We start from the raw sequence: 24,006 nt of genomic DNA, 5'->3' as shown, positions 1-24,006 counted from the left end.
GTAGTGTTTGTCTATCACACGGAGCGTTAGTACAATTCACATTTTACTCTTTTATTTAGAATAGAGCTGCTATCAACTGGCGTAGGTGTCTTACAATTAAATTAGTATTAAACCTGCAATAACAGATTTTCTGGTCATTTTTTGGAGCATCAGAAACAGACTTGCATTTTTAAATATTTTTTTCCAAAGTAGAACTGGTGTGTGTATTACTGCACATCAACTTACATGTAGGTTAAAGATTTGTTGACTTCCTCCAACAGTGATCTCTTCCATTGAAGCCAACTGAGCCTCCTACGAAATCCACCGGAATGTGCAAACACTTCCCGCTATAATCTCAGCCTCAGTGGGCAGAGAGCCAGCGACATCTGATGTCCTCCTGTTAAAGAGAAACGTTCAAAACTATGAGGAAATTGCACATGTTGAAATGTGTAAAAACAAAACTATGCAGTCAAAGTAGTTGATTAACATTCTGTGAACTTTAAAAGGGCAGACAAAGAAACATCAGTTCAACTTCATAGTTTTATTGTTGCTAGATTTTCCATAGAAAAAATTCTACATTGTGAAGTACAGTCACAGTGTGATTTCTTTTCTTGTTATAATTACAGCATATACCAGCATCTTTAAATTCAACATCTTTGTACTCAACAGTCTAACAAATCAAATTAATTAACATTTTCCAGTTTGACTGAAAAGACTGGAAGGAAAAATAACATTGCAGCAAAATGAAATACAGTTATTATCGCTCTGGCTGATTGTTCAAACTGTATACAAAAATCAACTCGAGACTCAGAACAACAACAACAAAAATCTACAAATGTTAAATACAAACATTTTACAAAATCATTCAGGTAAGAATTACAGTTACAAAATTCTTTTTAACAATTTTAAGGCATCATAATGAAAATGATGAGAATATATTTCAGTGACTCGCTATTAAGGAATGCATAGATATAGTGCAGCACCTACAAATACACTTAAGCTTTTATTAGACAGGCAGCGGCATCACAGAGGTGAACATTTGAAGCCACTGAAACCCATGAGGTGACACCAAAACCAAAAGACATAACTGGATTTAGGTGATTCGAATATGCTGTTGAAGTTCATAGGCTAGTTTAAAACTTTGTCAATATGGAGAGTTAAGGAATCACATGCTGATATACTTTGGTTTTTTATTTTGCAGTTTATATAACTAATTACCCAATATGCATGGACTCATACCAGTACATTTAACATTGTGAGTTCCACAACAATCCTGTTTTAATGTGTTATGTATGTATATATGTTTGGTGATTCATTGTTCTTCAACTAGGCTGGTTGCTCTTTTCCTTTAAAAAGACAGTTTTAATTTGAAGGAGTACATTGATTTAGAGGAACAAAGCATTTATTGGGAACAAGTTTTCTCAACTTTACGAGAGACCCGTGGGCACCCACACATTTTCATTCAGTTATAAGAGTTAATTCAGACATAAGAGTTCAAGGTAACCCTTTGAAAATGGCTATGTCAGTTGTTCCCTCGCCGAAATCTAGCCTAACTTTGGAGTGTTATTTAACTCCCTTGCCAACATGGCTAGAACCAACGGATGCCTTGAGCCCTGATCACACAGAAAGTGTTTTAGCAGCTGGAGGAGGCTTTTTGTAATGGTTTTTCATGAGAATTTGCTCACAATTTCTATGTTGTGACACGCCTCGCCTTTCTGTGCTCTAGGCGCCTGGTGTATTTGCTGGAGCGCTCTGAACTCCTGTTGAAAAAGTTGAAAAAACCTAAACTCAGAGTGGAAAAGCGCCCCACATCATCTTTTTGCCCATTGTCCAATTGGATGATCTGAGAGGCGGGCCTTCTGTGGTGGTCACAACAAGAAGTTCACAGGAGAAGAAACTGATGGTAGCGACTGCTGGATACCCAGAGCTTTATGGCCCGACAACAGACAGTAGGTTGTCTAACTGCCCCCGAGTCATCCTAAAATATGACTGTAAACTGCCATCATGGAGGAGCACCAACTAGACCAACTGGTTGTACTCCCTGTGATCCATGCTCTTTTTTTAGGGTCTCATGTACCCACACAAATCTCCGACCAACAAACTGCTGACAGTCTCTCACCCTCAACCAAAACTACAGCAAGTACCCTCTGCTTGCTCATTTTAGTAACTAGCTACTAATTACTGAGACAAAAAAATGGTAGAGTGAATACATGGGAGGGTTAGTGTAAGGACGTGATGGAGTGGTTGCCTGACAACAATAAAAAGGCACCGCAAAAGCATTTTTTTACCAGTTGCATTCAAAAAATGCTGCAAAATGCTTTATGTGTGATCGGGGCGTTAGGTTGTCTCACGTCACAAGAGACCACTACCTTTGTGCTAGCTCAAAAAAAATAAGCACGCCAGAGCCTCTTAAAAACAGTTATGTTGGCACCCTATTATTTTCACTAAGGGGACCGGCAATCGTGATACCCCACCCCACCTTGGGGGCACCACTGCAGACAGGAAGATATTTGGCCATTATTTTACTTTGAAAGACAGTTTCAAACTTGACAACATAAATATTCTGAATGTGTCCAAGTGTATGTTGAAATCTTTTTGATGCAGTAGCTGACAAGGAATAAAAGATCTTACATTTTCCTTGGGAGCTGTAAACAAGGACCAAAGCTGTCGCTTTAGCAACAGAATAGCAATGAAACTGTCTATACGGTATACGATATTCTGACAAATGTCCCATCTGTCCTCAAAGTTATAGACCACAGAACCAAACGTCTGTTGCACCTCTAACAGGAAGCTGCTTCATACAGTGAACAATGACTAACATAACTAATCAAACCTTCCCACCAATGTGAGGTTTCTATCACATTTATAGTTTTTAACAGTGCGTTTCAGGTGCTATTAGTGTCATATTATAATTCTTAATTCCTAGCCTGTGTACCGTGTGACATTAAAAACGTGAGAATATATTTTGTTTTGCGTAAACAAACTCCACATTTCATTCATTAGGTATAATATGCAGTACTTAAACCATTTGATTTGGTTAGGCAAAATAACTGTCAAAAAACCAGCATAAGATTTAAAGTGTTATATTGCTTATAGTTTAATCATGAATGCACTCAATGTCAGTGTTTGGTCCATGTTTGTTAGTAGTCCTACCTAATGTTTGTGCACACTGGGGAACAGAAGTTTAGTGATTTGATGGTTGTGGCTACCAACAGATAAACTGTCCAAACGAGTATTTTTGATTGTTCAGTCAAAACCAGACTTGGTACCGTAAGTGCTTGACTCAGAGTCTCAACCCTGAAATGGTTTGACATACTGAATTTATATCAAAAAATGCAAGAGGTATTTTTCATTTATCTCTCTCTCTGCTTCCAGCTTAATGTCTCTCCTTGCATTCCAGTTACTGACTTTGTGCGGTAGTTAGTTTTCATATGTTGGAGTACTTCAAACTGTACCATGGAGAACATCAGTGTAGGTTGTAGACTGAAGGAAACACCCTGAAATGCAGAGGATGTTTTGTTTCCTTCCATTCACTCTGGTGTGGAAAATCATTTACCCGCTAATGTCTACAATATATCATTAGGTCCTTGCACCCCTCCCTCCTTGTCTGTAGTGTGTACCATTCTGCCTTTTGGCTTTAACTCCCAGTCTACAAAGCAGCTAACCTACACTTCCTTCCATTTGTTTCCCTAAGCAGTGCTACATTTTCCCACCCTCATCCTGTCCCTGAAGTACTGTCTTAACAGGAGCTGGTCTGGAGGTTGCCCTCAGTGAGGATGGAGGTGATGGTGGAGGGGTCATACAGGCTGTCGTCATCATCTGAGCTGAGGACCGATGAATCCAAAGCTGGGCGCATTGCTGCCTGGGTTTTCCTCCTGTGACACATAATCATTGACATTATTAATATCATCATTAGCTGTTGAAACACACTTTGATGTTTTATTCACACGTCAGTGCTTCCAAGTGATCATAGTGCTCCCTCTGCTGGCAACAACATGCACTTCCTTGTTACTAGTGGGAGCATGTCTGGAATTTAATTTCCCCCGTGGTACATGAGTAATGTGCCTTTTTAATTTAATGAAATACCTGTTCACACATGGTGATTGCTGATTTGTTGTGAAATACTGCACCTCGGGGAGGTTATGTGAATCCCTACTTAGTGTGTGTAATTGTGTGTAACAGAAAAGGAATCTGGGTTCGCTGCTAATAACGTCATTTACACGCAGTTTTATTCCGTCTGTGCCATAGGAAGGAGGAGATGGTGTCTCTCCTTCTTACTCACTTGCACACATTGCTGTGATAATCTGGCTGTCAGGACGTGTCTTGCATAAGCGCACAGTGAGTAACAAATTGGATGAGAGACAGAATTGGATACAAAGAAAGGGAAATGCTTACTTGAGCTCAGTTTCCAGTGCTGTGACTCTGGCCTGCAGGGCCTCTTTGAGCTCCATCTGTTCCTCCATGTCTCTCTGGGCCTTCCTCCTCAGTCCATCTATCCTCTCCAGCTCGGTCTCTCCTTCGTCCACCTGCCTCTTCAGAGCTTTCACTCTCAGAGCAATCTGTAACACAGGATGAGGTTAAAGTGCAATTTTACTGTGTATGCATTTTATATTTACGTATTCCCATATGTCAAGAGTAAATTCAAATACTGACATACAGTAGGAGGTGAATGTGTATACCTGGTCCCTTTGTTCAGTGTGTGTTTGTCTCTCCTCATCCAGTGTCAAGTTAAGTTCTTTTATTTTCCTCTCCAGACGTCGTTGAGACGCCAACACAGAGTTCTTCTCCCTTTACATGAATACAAGAGAAGAGCAGAGCATGAGAGATGTGAGCATGTTAATGAGTCATACTCCCCTCATCTCAACTACTGCCAAAATGCCCCTGAGCGAGACATTTGCCACCTCATTGCTCTCATGAAGATGCTCTGTAGCCAGGTGTTAATGTCTGGCTTTACTTTACTCTCGGGTATGTGTGTGTATGCATAACTATATTACAGTGATGACTTTAGTTGTTCTTTTATCTCAGACATGTTAGGATGTTACATACCTTGACATGTTTTGGCAGAAACTTCCGCCTTCCTCAGAAGTGTCACTTTTATCAGCTGACCTGTCAATCAGCCGATATTAGGGAGGCGTGACTATCCTGTCAAAAACTGACAGGACGGTCACGCCACCTGCTGTCTGTCCGCCGCCTCTCCAGGATGCTGCTCCAGGTGTGGGAGAGCATGTATGCCCCCTTGTCCCTGTTCATTGTCCCTGGGCCCCGCTTCCTTAAGGGACAATGAACAGGGACGAGGGGGCATACATGCTTGCAGGGCGTCCCTAATATCGGCTGATTGACAGATCAGCTGATAAAGACGCGTCACAACCACCACCAAGTGACACTTCTGAGGAAGGCGGAAGTTTCCGCCGAAACATGTCAAGGTATGTAACATCCTAACACATGTCTGAGATAAAAGAACAACTAAAGTCATTATCAGAAACTAAAGACATAATGAACACCATTGAACTATATTACAGTGAAGCTGCATCCACACTAATACATCTTCACTTTCCAATTGAACACCTATGGGACGTTATGTATCGGTGCATCCGGCGTTGCCAAGTACCGCCACACACTGTCCAGGAGCTCACTCATGCCCTGATCCAGGTCTGGGAGGAGATCTCCTAAGACACCATCTGCCGACTCATCAGGAGCATGCCCAGACATTGCTGGGAGTGCATACAGGCACGCGAGGGCTGCACTCGCTACTAAGTCACATTATGAGTTGCTGTGATAAAATTCACGCAAGTTGCATCAGCCTGTGATCTCAATTTTTTACTTTTTTTTTTTTTTACTTTGATTTTCAGTGTGATTTTAAATCCAGCCCTGGGTTGATGATTTTGGTTTCCACTGACCGTTTAATGTCATTTTGTTCCCAACAAATTATACAATGTACATCAGTAAAGATTTCCAACTTCAATAATTTGTTCATCAAGATCTGATGTGCGATTTAAGTGTTACAACATTGGCTTCCAAAATGTAGTGGAGTTGAAGTCACATAAAATGGAAATATTCAAGTATACTTTCAAATTAGTGCTTTAGTACAGTACTTAGTTACAGTCCTTAGGTACATGTAAAAAAAAAAAACTTTGGGATCCACTGTTACATAATCCACTGTGTCTCAGTCAATGACAAACAGTATCTATCCACCAAATTCAAGGGATCTGTTCAAAAACATATGAAATTCCCAGCTGTCAATCAAACAAACACACAAGGGTGAAAAAAATATGATCCAATATGAAGATCTAGTGGACTGCAGCATGTTTTCTATTTGTTACTCTGTACCTTTCCTCACACCGAAGGCGTTCTTCCAGCTCCTGGATCTTGTTCTCCAGCTGGGAGACTCCTGCTGAGGAGCGAGAATGGCCCTCCATGTCAGCCACACGACTCCTCAGCTCCTTCAGCTGCAGGGACGGACATGGACAAAGAGAAGGTCATCAATACCCAAAATACAACTGGGGCAGCAGGGTGGGTATGTTGTGATTGGATGAAATTCAGTTACTATTAATCAAAAATGTCAGCAGACACATACGTTGTATATGCGTTACATACGTGTCTCTCCATGGCGTTCTTGTCCAGCTCCAGGTCCTGTTTGGAGGATCTTTCCTGCATGAGCTCGGAGCGGAGCTGATCAATCTGGTCCCTGCTCCTGGCCACTCGGTCCGCCAGCATCTCCACGCTGCTTTTCTCCTCCTCCAGTTCCAACTCCAAACGCTTCAGCTTATCCTGATGGGGACAAGATGAGATCTACTGTATTAGACGATCAGTAGGGATGCACTGGTTGTAAAACTCTGGGCCAATTCCCATATTTAAGGTAACAATTTGGGTGCTGGCTGATAGCAAAGTTGTTTTTGCTGTTGTTTATTTCTTTTTTCTTGTTAGTTATCTCCTTTTTTGTACCATGGAAACAAAGAAATCTTTAAGTAAGCACAAATTAAAATCATACAAATGTAACCTTCTTTCAAATGAATTTTTTTTTAAAAGAACTGCTTCAAGTCTTTTTACTATATAAAATATATCATAACTCTCTCTCTAATATGCTGAGGAAACCAAATGGATGTAACACAACAGAAACACATGCTCAGAGAGGAGACTGTGTGTACTGGATTAGCCTCAGTGAGAGACTTATTGATGCTGAGTTTGTACATGTGAGCATGTAAGTACTCTTGACCTGTTGTACTTCTTGATAAGGGAGTATATCTCTATCGACTTAATTATGACCTACATGTTATCTATAAACCATATTTTTGTTTGGTTTACAAATGAAAGTAAGAACTGTGTAGAAAACATGTCCAGAAATTTGCACAGACTACAGTGCATGCAGAGCACAGCTATTAACAGCACAGAGCCCTGAGGTCATAGTTTATTCTCCCAAACCATGGAGGCGAGCAGATGCACATATCTTACCTCCAGGATGCGAATCTCCCGGGCCTTCTCATTATGGCTGTTTTTGTTAGCCTCCATCTCTCCCTCAAGGTGGCGCAGTCTGTTGGTCAGAAGCTCTTTATCCAGCTGGTGGTTGTCTCTCTCCTCACATGCAAGCAGAAGCTCCTTCTTTTGTCGTGACATCTAGTTAGGTTCATAATAATATTAGAAACAGAGATGCCAGACTCAATTCCCATCATGAAATAAATATGTGTGGTTTTGCATGTTTGCATCGCACAGACCCATGAACACAACCAGCCAAGCATGAACCATGAATATTATGTGTCAAAACTATTGAAAACATTCAGACCAGACTTTCATAATAACAAACAAACAACCAGGCCAAGCAAGTCAGTGAGCATGCACACAAACACTCAAAACACAAACACACACCTCTTCCTCCAGTCTCCTTAGATTTACATGACTTCTATCCAGTTCACTCTTAGCGTCGCTTCCGTGACGTTGCGCCTCCTGCATTTCCTTGCGTGCCCTCTCTCTCTGCTCCTCCAGCTGAACCCTGAGAGTCTGCGCCTCCTCTCTTGAGGACATGGTCAGCGACTCATACTGACGGGAGACCGGGAGGGAGAGGGGAAAAAACAGAGGGTGAATTTTTTTTTTTTTTTTTTGTCCTGCGAGTGCTCTAAAGAGCAGTTGGGAGCTTTCATTTCTTTGCAAATGAATAAAAAGGATCTCCTCTGCTTACCTCTTTGTTGATTTTCTCCAGAGCTCTCTCCTGCTGTCGTTTGGCCTCCTCCAGCTGGTTGAGGGTTTGTTTGAGTGTCTCCTTGTCTTTCTCCGCATCCTCCACGCGCAGAATAAGATCACGGTGCTCCTGGCTCAGTCGGGAAGCTTTTCTCTTGGCCTCATCTAGCTCAGATCTCAAGCCTCTCACCTCAGCGTGGAGGGCGATCTCTGCCTCTGAGCTCTCTGTGGCATTGGACTGCAGCTGAGCCTGAGGAAACCACAGAGGATGTCCAGTAATGCTTAAATATGTCTGCTGCTTCTAATGCACTGATGGTCAGTGCCACACTGTGGTGTGTGACCTACCTCTAACCGTGAGAGTTTCTCTTTGAGACGTGTGTTGGCCTCCTCCTGCTCCTGCTGGGCATCTTCGAGTGACTTAATGTCCATCTGAGCTCTACTGAGACGTGTTTTACTGGCCTCCACTTCCTCCTCAGCTAATAAGAGTTTTTCTTTGAGCTGGGTAGCTTCACCTTGTGCCTCACTGACCTTCTGCTCCAGCTCTGAGATGACGGATGGGTCTGGGAGCTATTGGCAAAAAGACAAGGGAATGATATTGGCAAAAAAATACAAGAGAGATGATGGAGATTAAACGCAAATCTCATCATTGTAATAACCAAAACTACCACATACACATCACCATGATTTGTTGTTTTTACATTATTAAAACCCCACTAAAATTTAAGTAATCCCTTCAGGGTGCTTCAGCTCCTCACTGTAAGATTTAACAAACCCGTTTGCTCTTCTCCTGGGCCTTGGTTATATCCTCTTTGGCCCTCTGTAATTGGTCCTTCAACCTGTCAATCTCATACTTCAGTTCTGCCTCCTGGTCCTGGTGAGATTTTTTTATGGAGATGACCTCCATGACCTTCTTGTCAAATGCCGTCCTCTGCTTCTCCACCTCAGACTTGGTCTTCTGTAGATCAGCACTGTATCGCTGAAGTTCCTGAACAAAAAAATTGACAATTTGATGGTTTGACTGATTAATTTTTGTTAAACAGATCAGGCATCAGAGATCGTGTGTATATGTTCACCTGGTTGAGAGTCTGTGAGTGAGCAGGGTCGGGTATCTGTTGTTTCATGGTGCTCACTCTATCCTGGAGCTCCTTTATTTCCTCCTCAAACTCCTCTTTTTCCAGACGGGCTTGCAAGAGTCTAAAAAGTGTACATTAAATACAGCTGAGTCAGACAAAATGTACCCCATAAAAGTATTGTAAGTGCTGCTTGATTAGCTGATCCGCAGCAGTTGGATTGTACAGGTGAATCATGACAGGTGAGCTTAATTCACTTTGATGTAAGTCAACAAACAAATAAGTCATTTTTTAATCTTCAAACAACAGGAAATGAATCAGTACATTTTACCATCTAACAGTCAGACATACTCACAGAAAACAAATCTACGACACATTTTTGCTAAACATAGAAATTTAAGGTCATCCACACCACCCTTTAGTTTCTGCTGACATACACTTTTACACTGTATGGACACATGAAGACATAAATTGTGACTCAGGTTTTTCACACTTTCTTAAACACCAAACTCAAGGGCTTTTGAAGGACTTTCCAGGCCTACTTCCTTCAAATTCAAGGACACAACACAGCATAGTTTGAGACACAGATTAATTATTTATATCTATTTTCAAAAACTTTGAAGGCCTTGATTTTTTCCCTACAATTCAAAACCTTTAAGGATTTTAAGGACCCGTGAGAACCCTGGTGACTGGTTTCCAGCACCAATTCTGCTCAACCACAGAACTAAATATGGTCCACATATCATTCCACTGGTATTTGAGGGTTCATGATACATATTTAAATATGGATCATGTAGACACTGTAGAAAGAATTAGGTCTGTCAGTGTGGATGACCTTGAAACTACAGTCACAGCTGTTAGCACAGCTAGCCACATCTACAGGTCTGCACATCTAAACACAAATGCTGTTCAATTAGTGACTCTCACGGTGTTTCAGTGCTGCTGGGTTGCTCTCTGACAGAGAGGGGGAGAAACATTGTAGAGTGAAAGAGAAAAGATGGACACACATTAGTAGTACAGCAGGTGCAAAGAACCATGAAAAGATGGTGACAAAAACCCATGTCCGAGTAAGCATTGGAGAGCCCAAAATCCAGGTGGGTTATAATGAATATACTCTGTGAGAAAGATATTAGAATAAACTCACTCTTGTTTGGTTGTTCGAAGTTCGTCTCTGGTGGTGTGAAACTGCTCCATCCAGTGGCTGCTCTCATCTCTGCAGTCTTCCAACTGCTGCTGTAGGGTGCGAACAGACGCATTCACACGCAACCGCTCTGCCTCGATCCCTGCGTGAGACTAAAATGCACCACAGAAGAAGAATTAGGGCATGTTGTAAATATCCCTAACATTTAATAGACATAAAAACATACATAGATAGACCTCTGCGTTTATTGAAGATACTATTTTCATTGAGGAGATCAAGGTTAAAATGTTATGTCTTGCTGCTATGATAGGGCACCTGACCGAGCGTGCTCAGTGCACCTGTGCATGCTGCATCTCCTCTGCAGACACTCCTGTGTTAGTACTCTGACAGGTAGTGAAATCCACTCTATTGCAGGCAGCACCGGAAAAACACCACTTTGTCAACCTGAACCTACTTTATTCAGTGTTTTTACTGGTTTAAATCACTCTGTCCATTTGTTTAAGAGAGGAAAAGAACTGAGCAGATAATTCAGCTTGGGGTAAAAACCCTCTGAACGTTTGGATCTTAAGTTATCAGAGAAAAAAGGTGAGGATATATTACAGTAGCAGGTGCTGGACTAGCGGTCTGTCTCCGACATGCCGAACACCGCCAGATAAAAACGGATTTGTAACGTGAAACTGCTTTGTTCAGTGTTTTTACAGGTTTAAATCACTGGGTGTGCTTGTTCTGGAGAGGAAGAGATCTCTGCAGATAATTTGGCTCACAGTAATGATCTCCTGAACAAGGACCATGGAGGGAATTGTAACCAGGACTTCATGCTTGGAGTATGGGAGAAGTTTCAGCTGGTTGCAATCTGCAATCCTCACTGCTACATGCGACTACATCCCACACACTGTTCCTTTCATTTTAGGAGAGTAACAGTATTCGTAGGTAAAAATTATATAATTATACATGAGGAAACATTTATTCTTATATAAATATATATGTATATGTAGGGTTCATATTTCTCTCTCACAGCATTCATGTACCCTGTCAAAATATCCTTGAGCGAGACGTGGATGTGCTACAAGCTGACTCTTGTAAATCAATCTCAATAAGACAATCTACTAAAAGCCAAAATAAAAAGATTTTCACAAAAACTTGATATATGTAGAAGTGGTTTCTCTGAGTTTACCGGAAGGGGTCTGTTGTTGTTGGACTGGTTTGACCCTTCTGACCTTCATTTTGACTCATGTCAAATGAAAGTAATGATGAGCTGGCTGCTGTGTTCGTGCACACACCTGAGACACCTGCTCCATGCTGCTGCGGAGCTTCTCCATGTCGGTGCTGTACTGCTCTCGGAGCACCTCAATCTCTTTGTCGTGCGTGGCTACCTCTTCTTTCAAAGCTCCTTTGAGAGCAGTTAGCTCCCTCTCTCTCTGTCTTAGCGTCTCCTCCAGCTTCTGTTTCAGCTGGCACACCTCCATCAGTTGTGCCTGACAAGATATCAAGTCCTGCAGGGAACAGGGTACACACAATATTAACTTGATGCTTTTGATCTCTCAGCCTCCTGTTTGTACAGTATTGCTCATTTGTTTACACAAACCTTATACAGCTTTTTCTTAAAGGGACAGTTCACTCAATATTAAAAATATGTTTTTCCTCCTACCTGTCATGCTTTTTATCAACCTAGATTGTTTTGGTGTGAGATGCCGAGTAATGTTGTCTGCCTTCTCTTGAATATAATGGAACTAGATGGCACTCAGCTTGTGGTGCCCAAAATTCATTTTAAAACTCAACAGCAATGTCTCTTTTCAGAAATCATGACCCAGGTACTCATGATAATCCACAGACCTTGTTGCGAGCTCATGTAGGAACTACTTTCTTTCTACACCCATCAACCATACCACTGCGCAGGAGGAAGCATGCATCTACACATGACTCTTGAATATGACAGCCCGAGATGTAAATATTATTAGCGTCTACCTTGGATGAGGTATAATGTTAGCTGGCTCGGTGGTGCTAGGTGAAATAACAGTAGATGCAAGAGAGAAGGCAGACATCTCTAAGGCGGATATCTCCAACACTCTGCAACTAACACCAAAATAATCTAGAGTGATAAATAGCACTACAGGTAAAAGGAAAAATGTGTATTTATTATTTGGGGTGAACTATCTCTTTAACAGGAAGTTAATCTTGCTTTTAACTGCAAAACCTTTTCAGTTTAGTCTAGATTTGAGTCTCATCTTATTAAAAAATCCAATAGTGGGTTGAGATAGTTTCTCCCTGTGCATCTGTGTGGGTTTATTTATGCGAGTGTGTTTCTGTAATACCGTCTTGTTGCCATTCTCTCTTCTCAGTTCATCCTGAAGCTCAGCCAGCTGGTCCTCCATTTCTCTGACCCGTGCCTCTGCGTTCTCCCTGTCCATACGCAGCTGAGTCAGCCTGCGATGAAAAGAGGACATAAACACTGCTGAATGATTCCTTCAATTCATGCGACTATGGCACACTTGTTTGTCTTTTGAATAAGTTACAGTAACTGCTTGTTTTATGAAATTGTGAGGAGCGTGTGCTTGAAAACAAAGTGGGCTTGTCAGGCAGCCCTCTCACTCCTGACCACCAAGACTCATAGACAATGGTACCATGCCCCCTTCCTGCTTTCCCCTATCTGCGTGTGTGTTTGAGTGTGTACGCTGTCGTATCCTCACTCTGATTGTGTTTCATTTAATTCTTTCTTCTTCCGGTCCAGCATCTCCCGGAGCTGCAGATTTTCATCCAGACAGGACTCCAGCTCAGCTTTCAGAGTGGGATCAGAATTGCTAACAGAGTCCTACGCACAAGCAGACATGATGAATAAATGAGAGCAGTGAAACATTAGACATCAGGTAGCTCTGGTGGCATTAACAATGGGCTTTTAGGAAATGTTACAGCAAGCTTGCATTTGCCCACCGATCGATATGCATAAGGGATTAAGTTCTTAGGAGCTATTAGGGATTAAGACCTGCCCACCTTCCTTAAACCAACTCATAATGAGTCATTATTGAAGTTAGATTATTGTGTGTGTGCACCTTTGACCAGGCCAGAGGGCTTTAAGGATTAATGTGAAGATTAATCTGAAGCACACTCCAAGAAACCCCCCAGCGCTCCTGGTTAGATTAGTTAGAGACATAAAAACACTGAGGACAGCTTCACACTCTCAACCAACCAACAGCTATTTTCCTACACTTTGATAGCGGAGGGGGTTTTAGGAGACTTGGATGAGAGTCCTGATGTGTGTGGCATTGGATGTGCACCATGTAATCAGAGCTGATTTAAAGTGGCAGGTTACTCTACTAATGTGAACGTCTTCTGGTGGCAGCCAGTTCCAATCAGCCAAGTGAATTTAGAGAGGTTGGTGGGTCATTCGAGGCACTGAAATGTCAGCAACAACCCAAAACTTGTACATTCTTCAGTGTAGTGCTGTCAGATATATTGATTTGTTGATGTATATTGAGTCTGAATATTTTAAAGGGTTTTCTGCATCTAACATTTTCTGCAGCATCGATACATCGGTACCAGCTGCGCTTTCTTACTCTCATATTGTTAATGTTTACTACAGTCACTCTGCTGTTCTCTGCTACTAACCAAGAAAAGTTGTCATGTTATACCCTTGTTATATTTATCTTTAAATAAATATCTATGATTGTGTGCCCTTAATGTCTATTTTTCCTTGTAGAATAGAGCTTTAATTCTCTGTCCAAGCCCAACTGAGCCCAACTTAACCTGCCTGGTTCGGGCAGAGCCAGGCGGGGCTGTAATTTCAAAATATTTCCACAAGCTTGAGTCAGGTCAGGCTCTGGCCAATTTACCAGTGATTTTTTTTTTTAAATAAGACTGGCAGTTCTCATGCATAAATGGCAGGGGCTGCCATGAACCAAATCACAAGAGGGGGACAGCGACTCAGAGAGAGGGAGAGTGACAGAGAGATCGAGCAATATAGTGGAGAACGAGGAGTATGCACGCGAAAGGAGCAGAAAATGAGAGCAAGAGAGAAAGAGGAGGGGTGCAAGGAGACTTAGTGGGCAATGTTTGCTTCTGACTCCCCAGCAGCTGCCCGCTCTGCTGAGCCTGTCGTGCATGAGACGACAGACTATTGAAATAACAGAAGGAAGAAAAGGAAGAAGTGGTGGTGCAAGAAAATAGTCCCTAGCCCTTAGCTTGTAATAAATGTTTTAATAATAAAAATGTATGTAATTTTTTTTGTTTTTTAACACTAGAAAGTCGACTTTTTAATGGGTTTGGCCCCAAAACTTCTGCCGTGGTTCGTGCTCAAGTCAGGCTAGGACAGACACTGCGCAGGTTCATATAGGGTCGAGCCTGATTTTTGTGGCCTTGATCAAAGCTCTATCATGATATCTATCATGGCACTGAAAGAAATTCCAGTATTGTTTACGAATGTAAAATTGTCCTATCCACTTAAGAAAAGCGTAGAGATAAATTTCAGCACTGCTAATAACCTACTGTTAGTATTTGGATGGCTATCAATATAAAAAAAATCTATGCTCTCACATCTTTATTTCTACTTTGCTTACCCTTCTCTCCTCCTGCAGGGCAGTTTGTAGTTCAGCCATCTTCCTTTCAAGCTCCCTCTTTTCTCTCATCCATTCTTCCTGAGGTCTTTCTTTAGGCTGTTGAAGACGAAGATAAATGGAGACAAACATGTAAGCAGCTTGCTCATACTATGTCTTTACCTGACGTATAAAACAGGCAGAAACAAAGCCTTACAGAATTACATACAAACCTTGAGAGTCTGTATCTTCTGAAAGATGACCTTGACTTTGTGCTTGATGACGACATCACTCTCGTTGCTCCTGAGAGAAGGTGAAATTGGTCAAACGTACATGACAGTAATCATTCATCACCAGTGCATTATGATAACGAAATAAAACCTCTACCCTAGGTGTAGGTCCATACCCTTGTCTCAGGATGTTGTATATAGTCTGCATGACCTGCTCCTCCTCGCTGTTCGCCTCTGCACTCTGACCCTGGTCCAGCAAAAGGTCAGGAGTCACCTTGAGACATAGATCAGAAAACTACTCTTGCAATGTTGCATGCTACGTGGTGTTTGGAGCTCACTAAAAATCAGTGGTAATGCTCAGCTATTAAATATTTTATTCTTACTTGTGCCTCAGTCAGAGTGGCCTGCGGCGTCTCAGCAGCAGCGTATCTCCCTGGTGAAGTCCAGTGATTAGCCGAGTGTCCTGGAAATTTGGTGACAGCAGGCTGGCTGCGTCCCAGGCTGCTATGAGTTGAGGACGGAGGTGAGTTGTAGGGGTTGGGGGTGAGGAGAGGAGATGTAGCTCTGGGATCTTGCTGTTGGGGACGGAGTCCTCTCTGTTGGCTTTCAGTGTTACCACCGTCAAACCTGTTAATTTGTCTGTTGACAGGAGTTTGTCTCTGATTTGTTTGTTGAGGAGGGGCAGGGTAGGACTGACTGCTCCTCACTGACCCCACTGACCCGTTGAGCCCAGCTTTGTACGAACCATCCCACATATTCCGTTCCATGCTCCCCTCTCTGCTACTGACACGCTGAACCTGCTCTCTGTGCCCCCTTACCCCAATTCCTCCATCCAGATTCCCATAACTTCCAGACTTCCCATCTCCTGGTGGCCTGGACAACTGAAAATCCTCATTGCCTGCTCCTCCCTCTCCATCTCTTTCCAGCAGTGACCCATGGGACTGCGCCCGGCGTAGTGCCCCTCCCTGCCCACCTCCTACATCTGCCCCCTGTGTTCCTGGTTCTGCCTTCTCTCTCCTCCGGGGAAGGCTACTGTAACCAGGGTGGCCCTGGGTCCTGAGCTGAACCCCATACGAGTCTCCTTTCTCTCCGTCCTTCAGGACCACATATGGCTGGCCAGCGATGCCCTGCACCCTGACTGCCACACCGTACTTGGAGGTGGTCTGGGTCTTGGTCTTGGGCTGTGGCCCAGGCTGCCCCCCACCAGTGTCATAGAGGTCATTGATGAAGCGGATCTGGACACCGTAGTCCACTGGGGTCTTGCGACCTGAGGACGGTGTGCTCATGCTGGTAACACAGCACAGGGCAGGGTAAGAAGAAGAAGAAGAAGAAGAAGAAGAAGAACGCATTTATGTGGTTAGGTCACACATAAGAACAGAGCTTTTACATACAGTATTTGCTTTTGTTAAGTATTTTCATTCAGCTTTTTATTTATGCATAATAGGGCTGGGCGACATGACAGTATATGACATGGAAAAGTAGAGATGTGTCCACCAGTAGAGGTCTGGCAATACTGTTTCTTCCGTGGGAGCTAGCGTTTACGCTACGCTTAATAGCTATCTTCGTTTCAATTCAAATTAAATAGAATAAGTAAAACCCTGTACCAGCAATGTTTGTTTATGCTACGTGTTTACTATCAGCCAATATATCATTAGCAGATTTTTTAAAATTCCATATACTGATATTAGTCGAGTGAACCTGAAGAAGCCACGGGTGAAGCGCATTATTTGCTCTAAATAAAATCACAATAATTCAGTTCAGTGTGCGGTGGTTTATGTTGATGATTTTATTGAAGATGTTCCTGCGGCCAACTAGCACCTGATCCTTGAGACTGACTGTGCAGAGGGAGCTCTGTTTACGGATATTAGTATTGGCCTTGTCTCGCATGGCCAGACTCTCAGCAGCACTGTGTCAACACGAGAGAAAGGTCTGGAAGCACATATCATTCATCATTTTGCTATAGGGGAAAAAATGCTCTGGTATGTCTGTATTTCTTTAAACCAATCACAATTGTATTGAGCCCAGGATGCAGCAACAGTACCCATGCAAAATCGTGTTACATTTGAACATGAGGAAGTTTGCACTGTCATTATAATAGGTAATTCTCTGCAAAAGAAAATGCCACCAACAACAGTAGGTTTAACAGACATATGTCAACCCTGTGATTCAACTTTACTAATAAAAAAGAGAAACTTAATATAATAAGGGTGAAGCCTGACTATACTTTAGCTCTGGAGGAGCTCCCTGGACCTGTAAAAAAACCAAAGTCGATTTGCTGGCTGCATGTGGCACTTGCAGAACAGAACATTATCACGATGGTGTCACAGAGGCTCGTGTGAAGTGGAACGGATCGGTAAATTGCTGAAGGCAATGTCACGGGCGCGTGCTGCTGCAGGGATAAAAAGATGTGACAAACCAACTCTGACTGACCATGTCAGAAAGCAGATCAACATCAGGAATGAGAGTCTTGCGAGATTAAGTCTGGGTTTTCTCTGAGGTGTGTTCATAAGTTGTTTTATAGGTTGTAAATCCTTACGACAATTTCCAGAAACAACAAAACAGGTTTGCCTTATTGCACAATCCACATCTTCACCAAAACGTGATATTTTTTTCAGTTGTTAGCTTGGAGGTTATTGTTGTTTCCCATAGCAAAGGGGATTTTAAAAACCTAACACGCAGATAGCGGAAGGGGGGAAGGAATGCTGGCCTATATAGCCAGCCAATGCAGGTTTATAAGGTGCAGCTTATATCTGGTGAGTCAAACTAGTAAAGGCCTGATAAACTCAGTATCGCTTAGACTATGCTCACAGTAGCACATTCAGGGACGTATGGGTAAAAAGGACATTATGATCAATAGCCAGGTTAACACAGAACTACAGAGAAACAGCAAGGAAATCTAAGAATACCTAAACATTAATTCACATGCAACCCTGAAATGTCAAAACCTTGTTAGACAAAGCGTTTTGAACAATAACAAGGACACAGATTTATAGGCAGTAACACTTAGTTTCTGCCTCTTTGGCTGCTTGTGTGGACTTTGTGCTCTGTGCACTCCATTAGTCATTAACCTGAAAGCACACACCCACATATCACTTTCCACTTGTAAGGACCAACAAAGCCTTTCCCAACTTTTGGAAGTTTCCCAGCCAGATACTAAACCTAATTCCCACTTCAAAACTTTGACAGCTTGAATAAAGACAGGTACCACAGCAACTACTACGGACCTTTTCATTCTTTCACTCTGTAATTTCTCCACTTTTGAGTTTTTCTTGACTCCCTAATCCTCCCTTTTCCTATACTTTGATAGCTCTTGATGAGTAATTCTGAAACTATTTGTATCTCAACTGATCATACGTCACAGTTTAATGATAAGTCACTGTCAGCCTTATGCATCACTCTCAGTAATATGAAGTACTTAAGTGAACATTCCTGATGTTACCTTGACTGACTGAACATGCCTTGTGTTAGGTCAAACTGTAGGATCTCACCCCCCATGTCCATTACACTGGTATGGTTCATTAAATTCACATCAAACCTGTTACAACACTCCCTCCCTGACCTCTGCACCTTTTATTTCCCCTCCACAGCTTTCCATGGTGAGAGACAGAAAGTGGGCTGGGAGAGTGAAAGGGAGGGTGGAGTGAGACAGAAAGAGAGAAAAAAGAAAACACTCTGCTTTTCTTCTCTTATCAGTGCGTTGTGTGATAAAATCCAAAGTCAAGCTGTTCTGTGCGCAACCCTCCCCCCTGCGCGCACACAAAGGACCGACTATGAAAGTAACCATCTAACAGATAACTAACAAATGCACCCATGCATTATTGAACGCCTACACGTGCATTTTCATATTTCCATGCAGATTTTGAAGGTTGTATGACGCAGCACAGACTAATCCAAGCCAGGAAAAAGATACAGTCAGCAAAGTGAGCCAGGACGGATAATCTTATATGTCCCTGCTGTGGAAGCGAAAATGAATACATGAAACAACTTTGGAGCGAAAATAGGTGATGGAAAATGTCTGGGCTGGCAGTGTGCGAAGCAACACGACATCAACGACCTTTGAGGATATCTGTGCGCTTGTGGTGCGTAAGCATCGTCCGCAGATAGACCTGCTCATCAGAGGTGCACAGCTAGTCGATTTTTTTTTTCCCTCCACCCTTTGGGAACCACAGAGGAAGCACCATGTCACAACACATTTGTGCAGTCAAGCATGAGGTCTGCAGCGCACTGTCTTCACTGCAAGGTCAAGCATGACATGCACTGACGAACGTGCCATACGAGGGCAATGTCCATTGATTTCATGGGAAACTGAAGCAGGGAGATCTGTAGAGCGTAAGGGTGCCAAACTGACTTACAGTACAATACTAACAGGACGTTTCTCTGTTACTATCTGTTAATCTGCATCTCCTCATCAGTTTAATTTTTGTATGTCACTGAGGAAGAATGCTGAAGAGGGGCAGGGATGAGGGGGAACCCATCCTATTGTCCAGTTGATGTGGGGCGGAAAATGAGGGCAGCGATTCTGAGAATGCCAAAACCATCCCCGTGGTCTTTCATTTCCTCCCTTACATTGTTTATCTGATGACAACAAGTTTGTTTCAACACTGACATTTTTGTCCCCATACGCTCTCCCTTTTAGGTTTCTCCACTAAGTTTTTTTTTTTTTCACATCTCTCTAAAATAAACATCCTTTTCCATATTGAAAGTAGGATATCAAACAAGTTCTTCTGTAATCTATTTGGTTATACAGTGGCTGTGCTGTCATATTAAAATGTCAGTCACACCTACTGTAACTGCTTTCTTTATTTGAAAGCAACACGGTGTGTGACTCTGTATCCTTTAGGGCTGAAATCAGTCGTTAAATCAATTAAAGCAAAACAATTAAATGGTGATTATTTTCTACTGTAGTTCCAATTTCTCAATTATGCAAATTTGCTGCTTTTTTCTTCTTTATTTTTCGTTATGCTCAGACATTTTATGGATTAAAAAAGAATCAAGTAAATACTAGGAGGATTAATTTATTATCAAAAAAAAGCATCAGCTGCAGCTCTAATATTCTTATAGTGGGCTACACGCTCTCAAGCAAAGGTCTCTAACTCATGCTTGTGTCATTAATAGGATGTGACTTCAACAACAAGCTTTTGCAGGCTTGCATGCCCAACTATCTGGTGCTTTTTGACTCCGTTGCCAGTTATGGTACCCTGTAGTTATGCTGACGGGCTCTCTGCCTCGGGCCTCAAATTGAATTCCCGCACACTAAATTGAATTGGAGCCGCTTCCCTGTTAAGATCCGAGATGGAATGGAAATGTAATTAGGAGATTAGAGCGGGTGTGGAGAGAAATGAAACAACAGCAATGTGTGGAGTCATGAAAGTGCCTCTGCTGACTCACAGAGTCAGCATGGTTCATGTGATCAGATCATCTCTGGCCCGGCCTAAAACTGATACAGCTGGAGACAGTGGCAAAGGCTGAATGCTTTCCGAGTCTTAACTTTTGTTTGTGCTGCATTCACTATAATATAAAAATGTATCATCCTACATACTGCAATGTATGTACTTACAGTATCAATACATGATGTGTTTTTAGGAGGGTATGTACAATGCATTAACAATCATAAACCTGCCAAGTTTTTTATTGAACTAATTGAAAGTTGAATCATTCTTTACAATTCCTCAAGCTGTATCTTGCATCTGCTGCGGATGTCTGAGAGAAATGAGGATGAAAGTGCCAGTGAAAGCACGTAAACGGACCTTGAGTTAAGGTTTTTATGTCAAACTACTATTTTCGAGGTCAATGACAGAGGGAAAAGCAGCAAATACACATACATAAAAAGAATAAAATAAATGCATTTTGCCATGACATTACTTTAAGTAATTCATCAATCACTAAAACAGTTGTCAAATAATTTAATTCAATTGACTATATCACTTATTCGACTGTTTAAGCACTAGTAAATGGCACACTACTAAGCAAAAATGGACGAACTGTAAAGCAGTAGTTTGTCCCTTTTCTTCCAGGTGAATCGTTAAGTTTTGCAGGCATAATAACCTAGAAATTAGATACATGTAGGTGTAAGTAACAGCGATGGACAGTAACAGCAGCTCCATGCCTTTTGTGTCCTCTAAGGACACGCAGCCTCTCAGTCCTCAGGGTGCTCTCCCTCCTCTCTATTACATTCTTGACATAAAACCAGGCCCTCTTCCTCTCTGAAGCGGTCAATCTCTCCTCCAAACTCACCACTACTCCTCTTTCACGCTCAAACAAACAGCCATTTATTCCTCTTTTCAATTCCAGAGAAGTTCATTGGCATAACAAAGAGATACTTCAGTGTTACCAAATAGTAAACAAATGACACCATATTAGGAGCACATAAATACACCCCTCCCTTACCCTACATTCCAGACACTTGTTTCGCTCTGTCCTTTCACACACACAGGCCAAGAGTGTGTACGTGTGTGAGAGAGGTTGATTTATGGGAACTTATCTACATACTGCAGTATGTGCACCTGTAACATCAGACTAACCTTTAACACTTTGTCCAGAATTAAAGGATTACTTCGGTATTTTTTAACCTGGACCTTATTTTGCCATGTTTTTGTGTGTGTAATTCCTGAATGGAGACAACAGTTTTTATAATTGGCCTAGTGTTGTGTGATAGCAGCAAAACAGGCTGCAATGTAAAGTAAATGGACAATGAGGCACTGTCAATTACGACGACTAAAAGGGCTTGTTTTTGGAACCGACAAGCTCAGATTGTTATCGGAAGTGTCTGACAACATTATGGAAAGAATCTGTTTTGGATGAGCCAGAAACAGCCCCAAAATTGCTAGCCAAGCCAACCAAACTCCATTTGAATGAACAATCATTTTTTCATCATGAAACACACTTCATTTTGAGTTGACAGAAACAAAATAAAACTCACAAAAGCCGTCTTCCTTCATTATTACACTGTTCCAATTATCTCTGATTTGGTTGAAATAAACTCTTAATCCATCCAGTTTGATGTCAAAATATGCTGCCTCTATACATATGTAAATTACTGTTTATTTAAAAGAACTCTGGGAGCTTTGTTGAGGGCGATTTTGGGTCTGTTTTTGGTTAAACAAAAAGGTCTATCTCTGCAAGGATCCTTTTCATAATGTTGGTGGACACTTAGAATAAAGACCTGAGCCTGTCAGTGGACAAATACCCAGAGTGGTAACACTGCAGCCTATTTCACCACTGCAGCAGTCTCTCTCAATACTGGACCAACTTCAAAAACTGAAATGCCTAAGGTGCCCTTTAAAATGTGCTACTAGCTTTTCTCCCCACGTTAATTCTGTTTTAAAAGTACACTGTGTCAGCATGGTCAGTGGCTTAGCAAGTGCAATGCTGTAATTATTCAATTCCATGACACAATCCATGAGCCTTTCCCCACAACTCAAAACTATAATCTGCACTTCTTACTTGCCTGCATCATCAGTTTCATCGGACTCAAGATTAATAGTGAAGAGAGCATCTCTGAATCACAGACATGCTCTTCGAGATGTCCCTCAGAGGTTGCAGAGAACACATGTCAGGCTAGCATAGATTCAAAGCCTTGAAGCATTTTAAATATAGTTGCATACAGCCCCTTGTGTCCTAAACACTGTCTCTGAGGTCTTACAGTTGTTTGTCTCTCAGTGCATAGTTCACCCTGGTAGCAGGTAACGTTAGGCCACCTGTTTTGGTAGTGAAATAGCTACTGAATGTAAGTAACGTTACTCCCGACATTAAACTATCTTTAAAAGTCTTATATTCAACTTCCATAAACGAGTGGTCACATTTAGAGTACTTAAACGTTTAAAATAAACACCCGTCCCATGTATTTCCCATCACATTAACAGGCAAGTTATCCTGAGGTAACGTTAGCTGAGAACACTGGTCACTCTTAACCCTCGAACCATCATCAAACTGACGTTAGCTACCAAGCTAACGTTAAACTAGCAAACAGATACCCCAGGTAATAGATTACTGTGAGAAATGATGACAGAACTAACTTATAGGAAGTAATAAGCGTCACATAGTGGACAAAAACATCCCACAAAGAGCCTAACTGTCTGACAGCTCGTGTGTCTGCTTTTAGCTGTCTGGCTATGTGAAGTCCAACACAACAAGCGTAAAGTTACCTTTTACTCTCAAGTTTTCCCTCTGCTCCTCCTCGACACTTCGCTTCCCTGGTGTCGGTGATAATTCAAATGTTTTCCATCAAAGTCCACGCAGAAAAGTGGGTGGAAAGAAACAACTCCTACGCAAATTAACACGGCAACAAGTTCATTTATGCGGCGACTGCAACCTGTTACCTTTGTCGGGGATGTAACCGTCCCGCCCAGCCTCCCCGAAGAGAGCGCTGTGATTGGACGAGAATGCTGGCGTGGGCGGGGCTATAGATAGTGGCTACGTTCGCCATTGGTGAGATCCATGCGTCACTCATTCATTGTGCTGGACCACTTTTTGACCTTTTTGCTGTACAACGGAAGCCCGTATTTTTACTTTACATGAAATAAACAAAAAACTATCGGTAGACCCTGACAGACAAACATTGTTCAGCACCTACGTTGTGGACGAAGGTGAATACAGACTGGTGTCTCCGTGTGTTTGTTTCTCTTCATATCACCAGTAGATGGCGCAACTATCTATCAGCTGGTAGTTCAGCAGCATCATCATCATCCAGAACACTTGTCTAAAAGAGCTCCAACCCTCTGCTGCAAGTGCATGACCTCCATTAACTAACTACAGCTGAAAGAGTCATGCAATGTCCTACTGTTGTTTTATTATAACTATTTTATTATTTAAATGCTTGTTTATTTGACAGGGACAAATTTAAAGACATTGCCTCATATCTAAAATACAAAGTAGATGCAATGCATACAGGT

The 24,006-nt window shown here is 42.1% G+C and overlaps 1 protein-coding gene across 2 annotated transcripts; it reads right to left on the bottom strand.

Annotated features, from left to right (window-relative positions):
* Positions 1 to 501: 501 nt before the first annotated feature.
* Positions 502 to 23,431, bottom strand: LOC126391662 (cingulin). Of its 2 annotated transcripts, none has more exons than XM_050046555.1 (20): positions 23,260 to 23,431; positions 15,499 to 16,402; positions 15,292 to 15,389; positions 15,119 to 15,188; positions 14,910 to 15,005; positions 13,047 to 13,168; positions 12,672 to 12,783; positions 11,640 to 11,852; positions 10,363 to 10,511; positions 9,222 to 9,342; positions 8,921 to 9,133; positions 8,494 to 8,715; positions 8,150 to 8,398; positions 7,840 to 8,010; positions 7,429 to 7,590; positions 6,574 to 6,747; positions 6,307 to 6,425; positions 4,659 to 4,767; positions 4,375 to 4,538; positions 502 to 3,854 (listed from the first exon to the last, which is right to left on the bottom strand). In XM_050046555.1, exons 2-20 carry the CDS (start codon positions 16,399 to 16,401, stop codon positions 3,719 to 3,721), a joined length of 3,603 nt encoding a protein of 1,200 aa, XP_049902512.1. In that variant the 5' UTR covers position 16,402; positions 23,260 to 23,431; the 3' UTR covers positions 502 to 3,718. The 2 variants fall into 2 exon arrangements, with proteins under 2 accessions (XP_049902512.1, XP_049902513.1); XM_050046556.1 differs by having other exon boundaries at positions 15,292 to 15,362.
* Positions 23,432 to 24,006: the final 575 nt, after the last annotated feature.

This window comes from Epinephelus moara, chromosome 6, assembly GCF_006386435.1.
Source record: "Epinephelus moara isolate mb chromosome 6, YSFRI_EMoa_1.0, whole genome shotgun sequence".
Classification (NCBI taxonomy): Eukaryota; Metazoa; Chordata; class Actinopteri; order Perciformes; family Serranidae; genus Epinephelus; species Epinephelus moara.
This window is presented reverse-complemented; position numbering and strand designations above follow the sequence as displayed.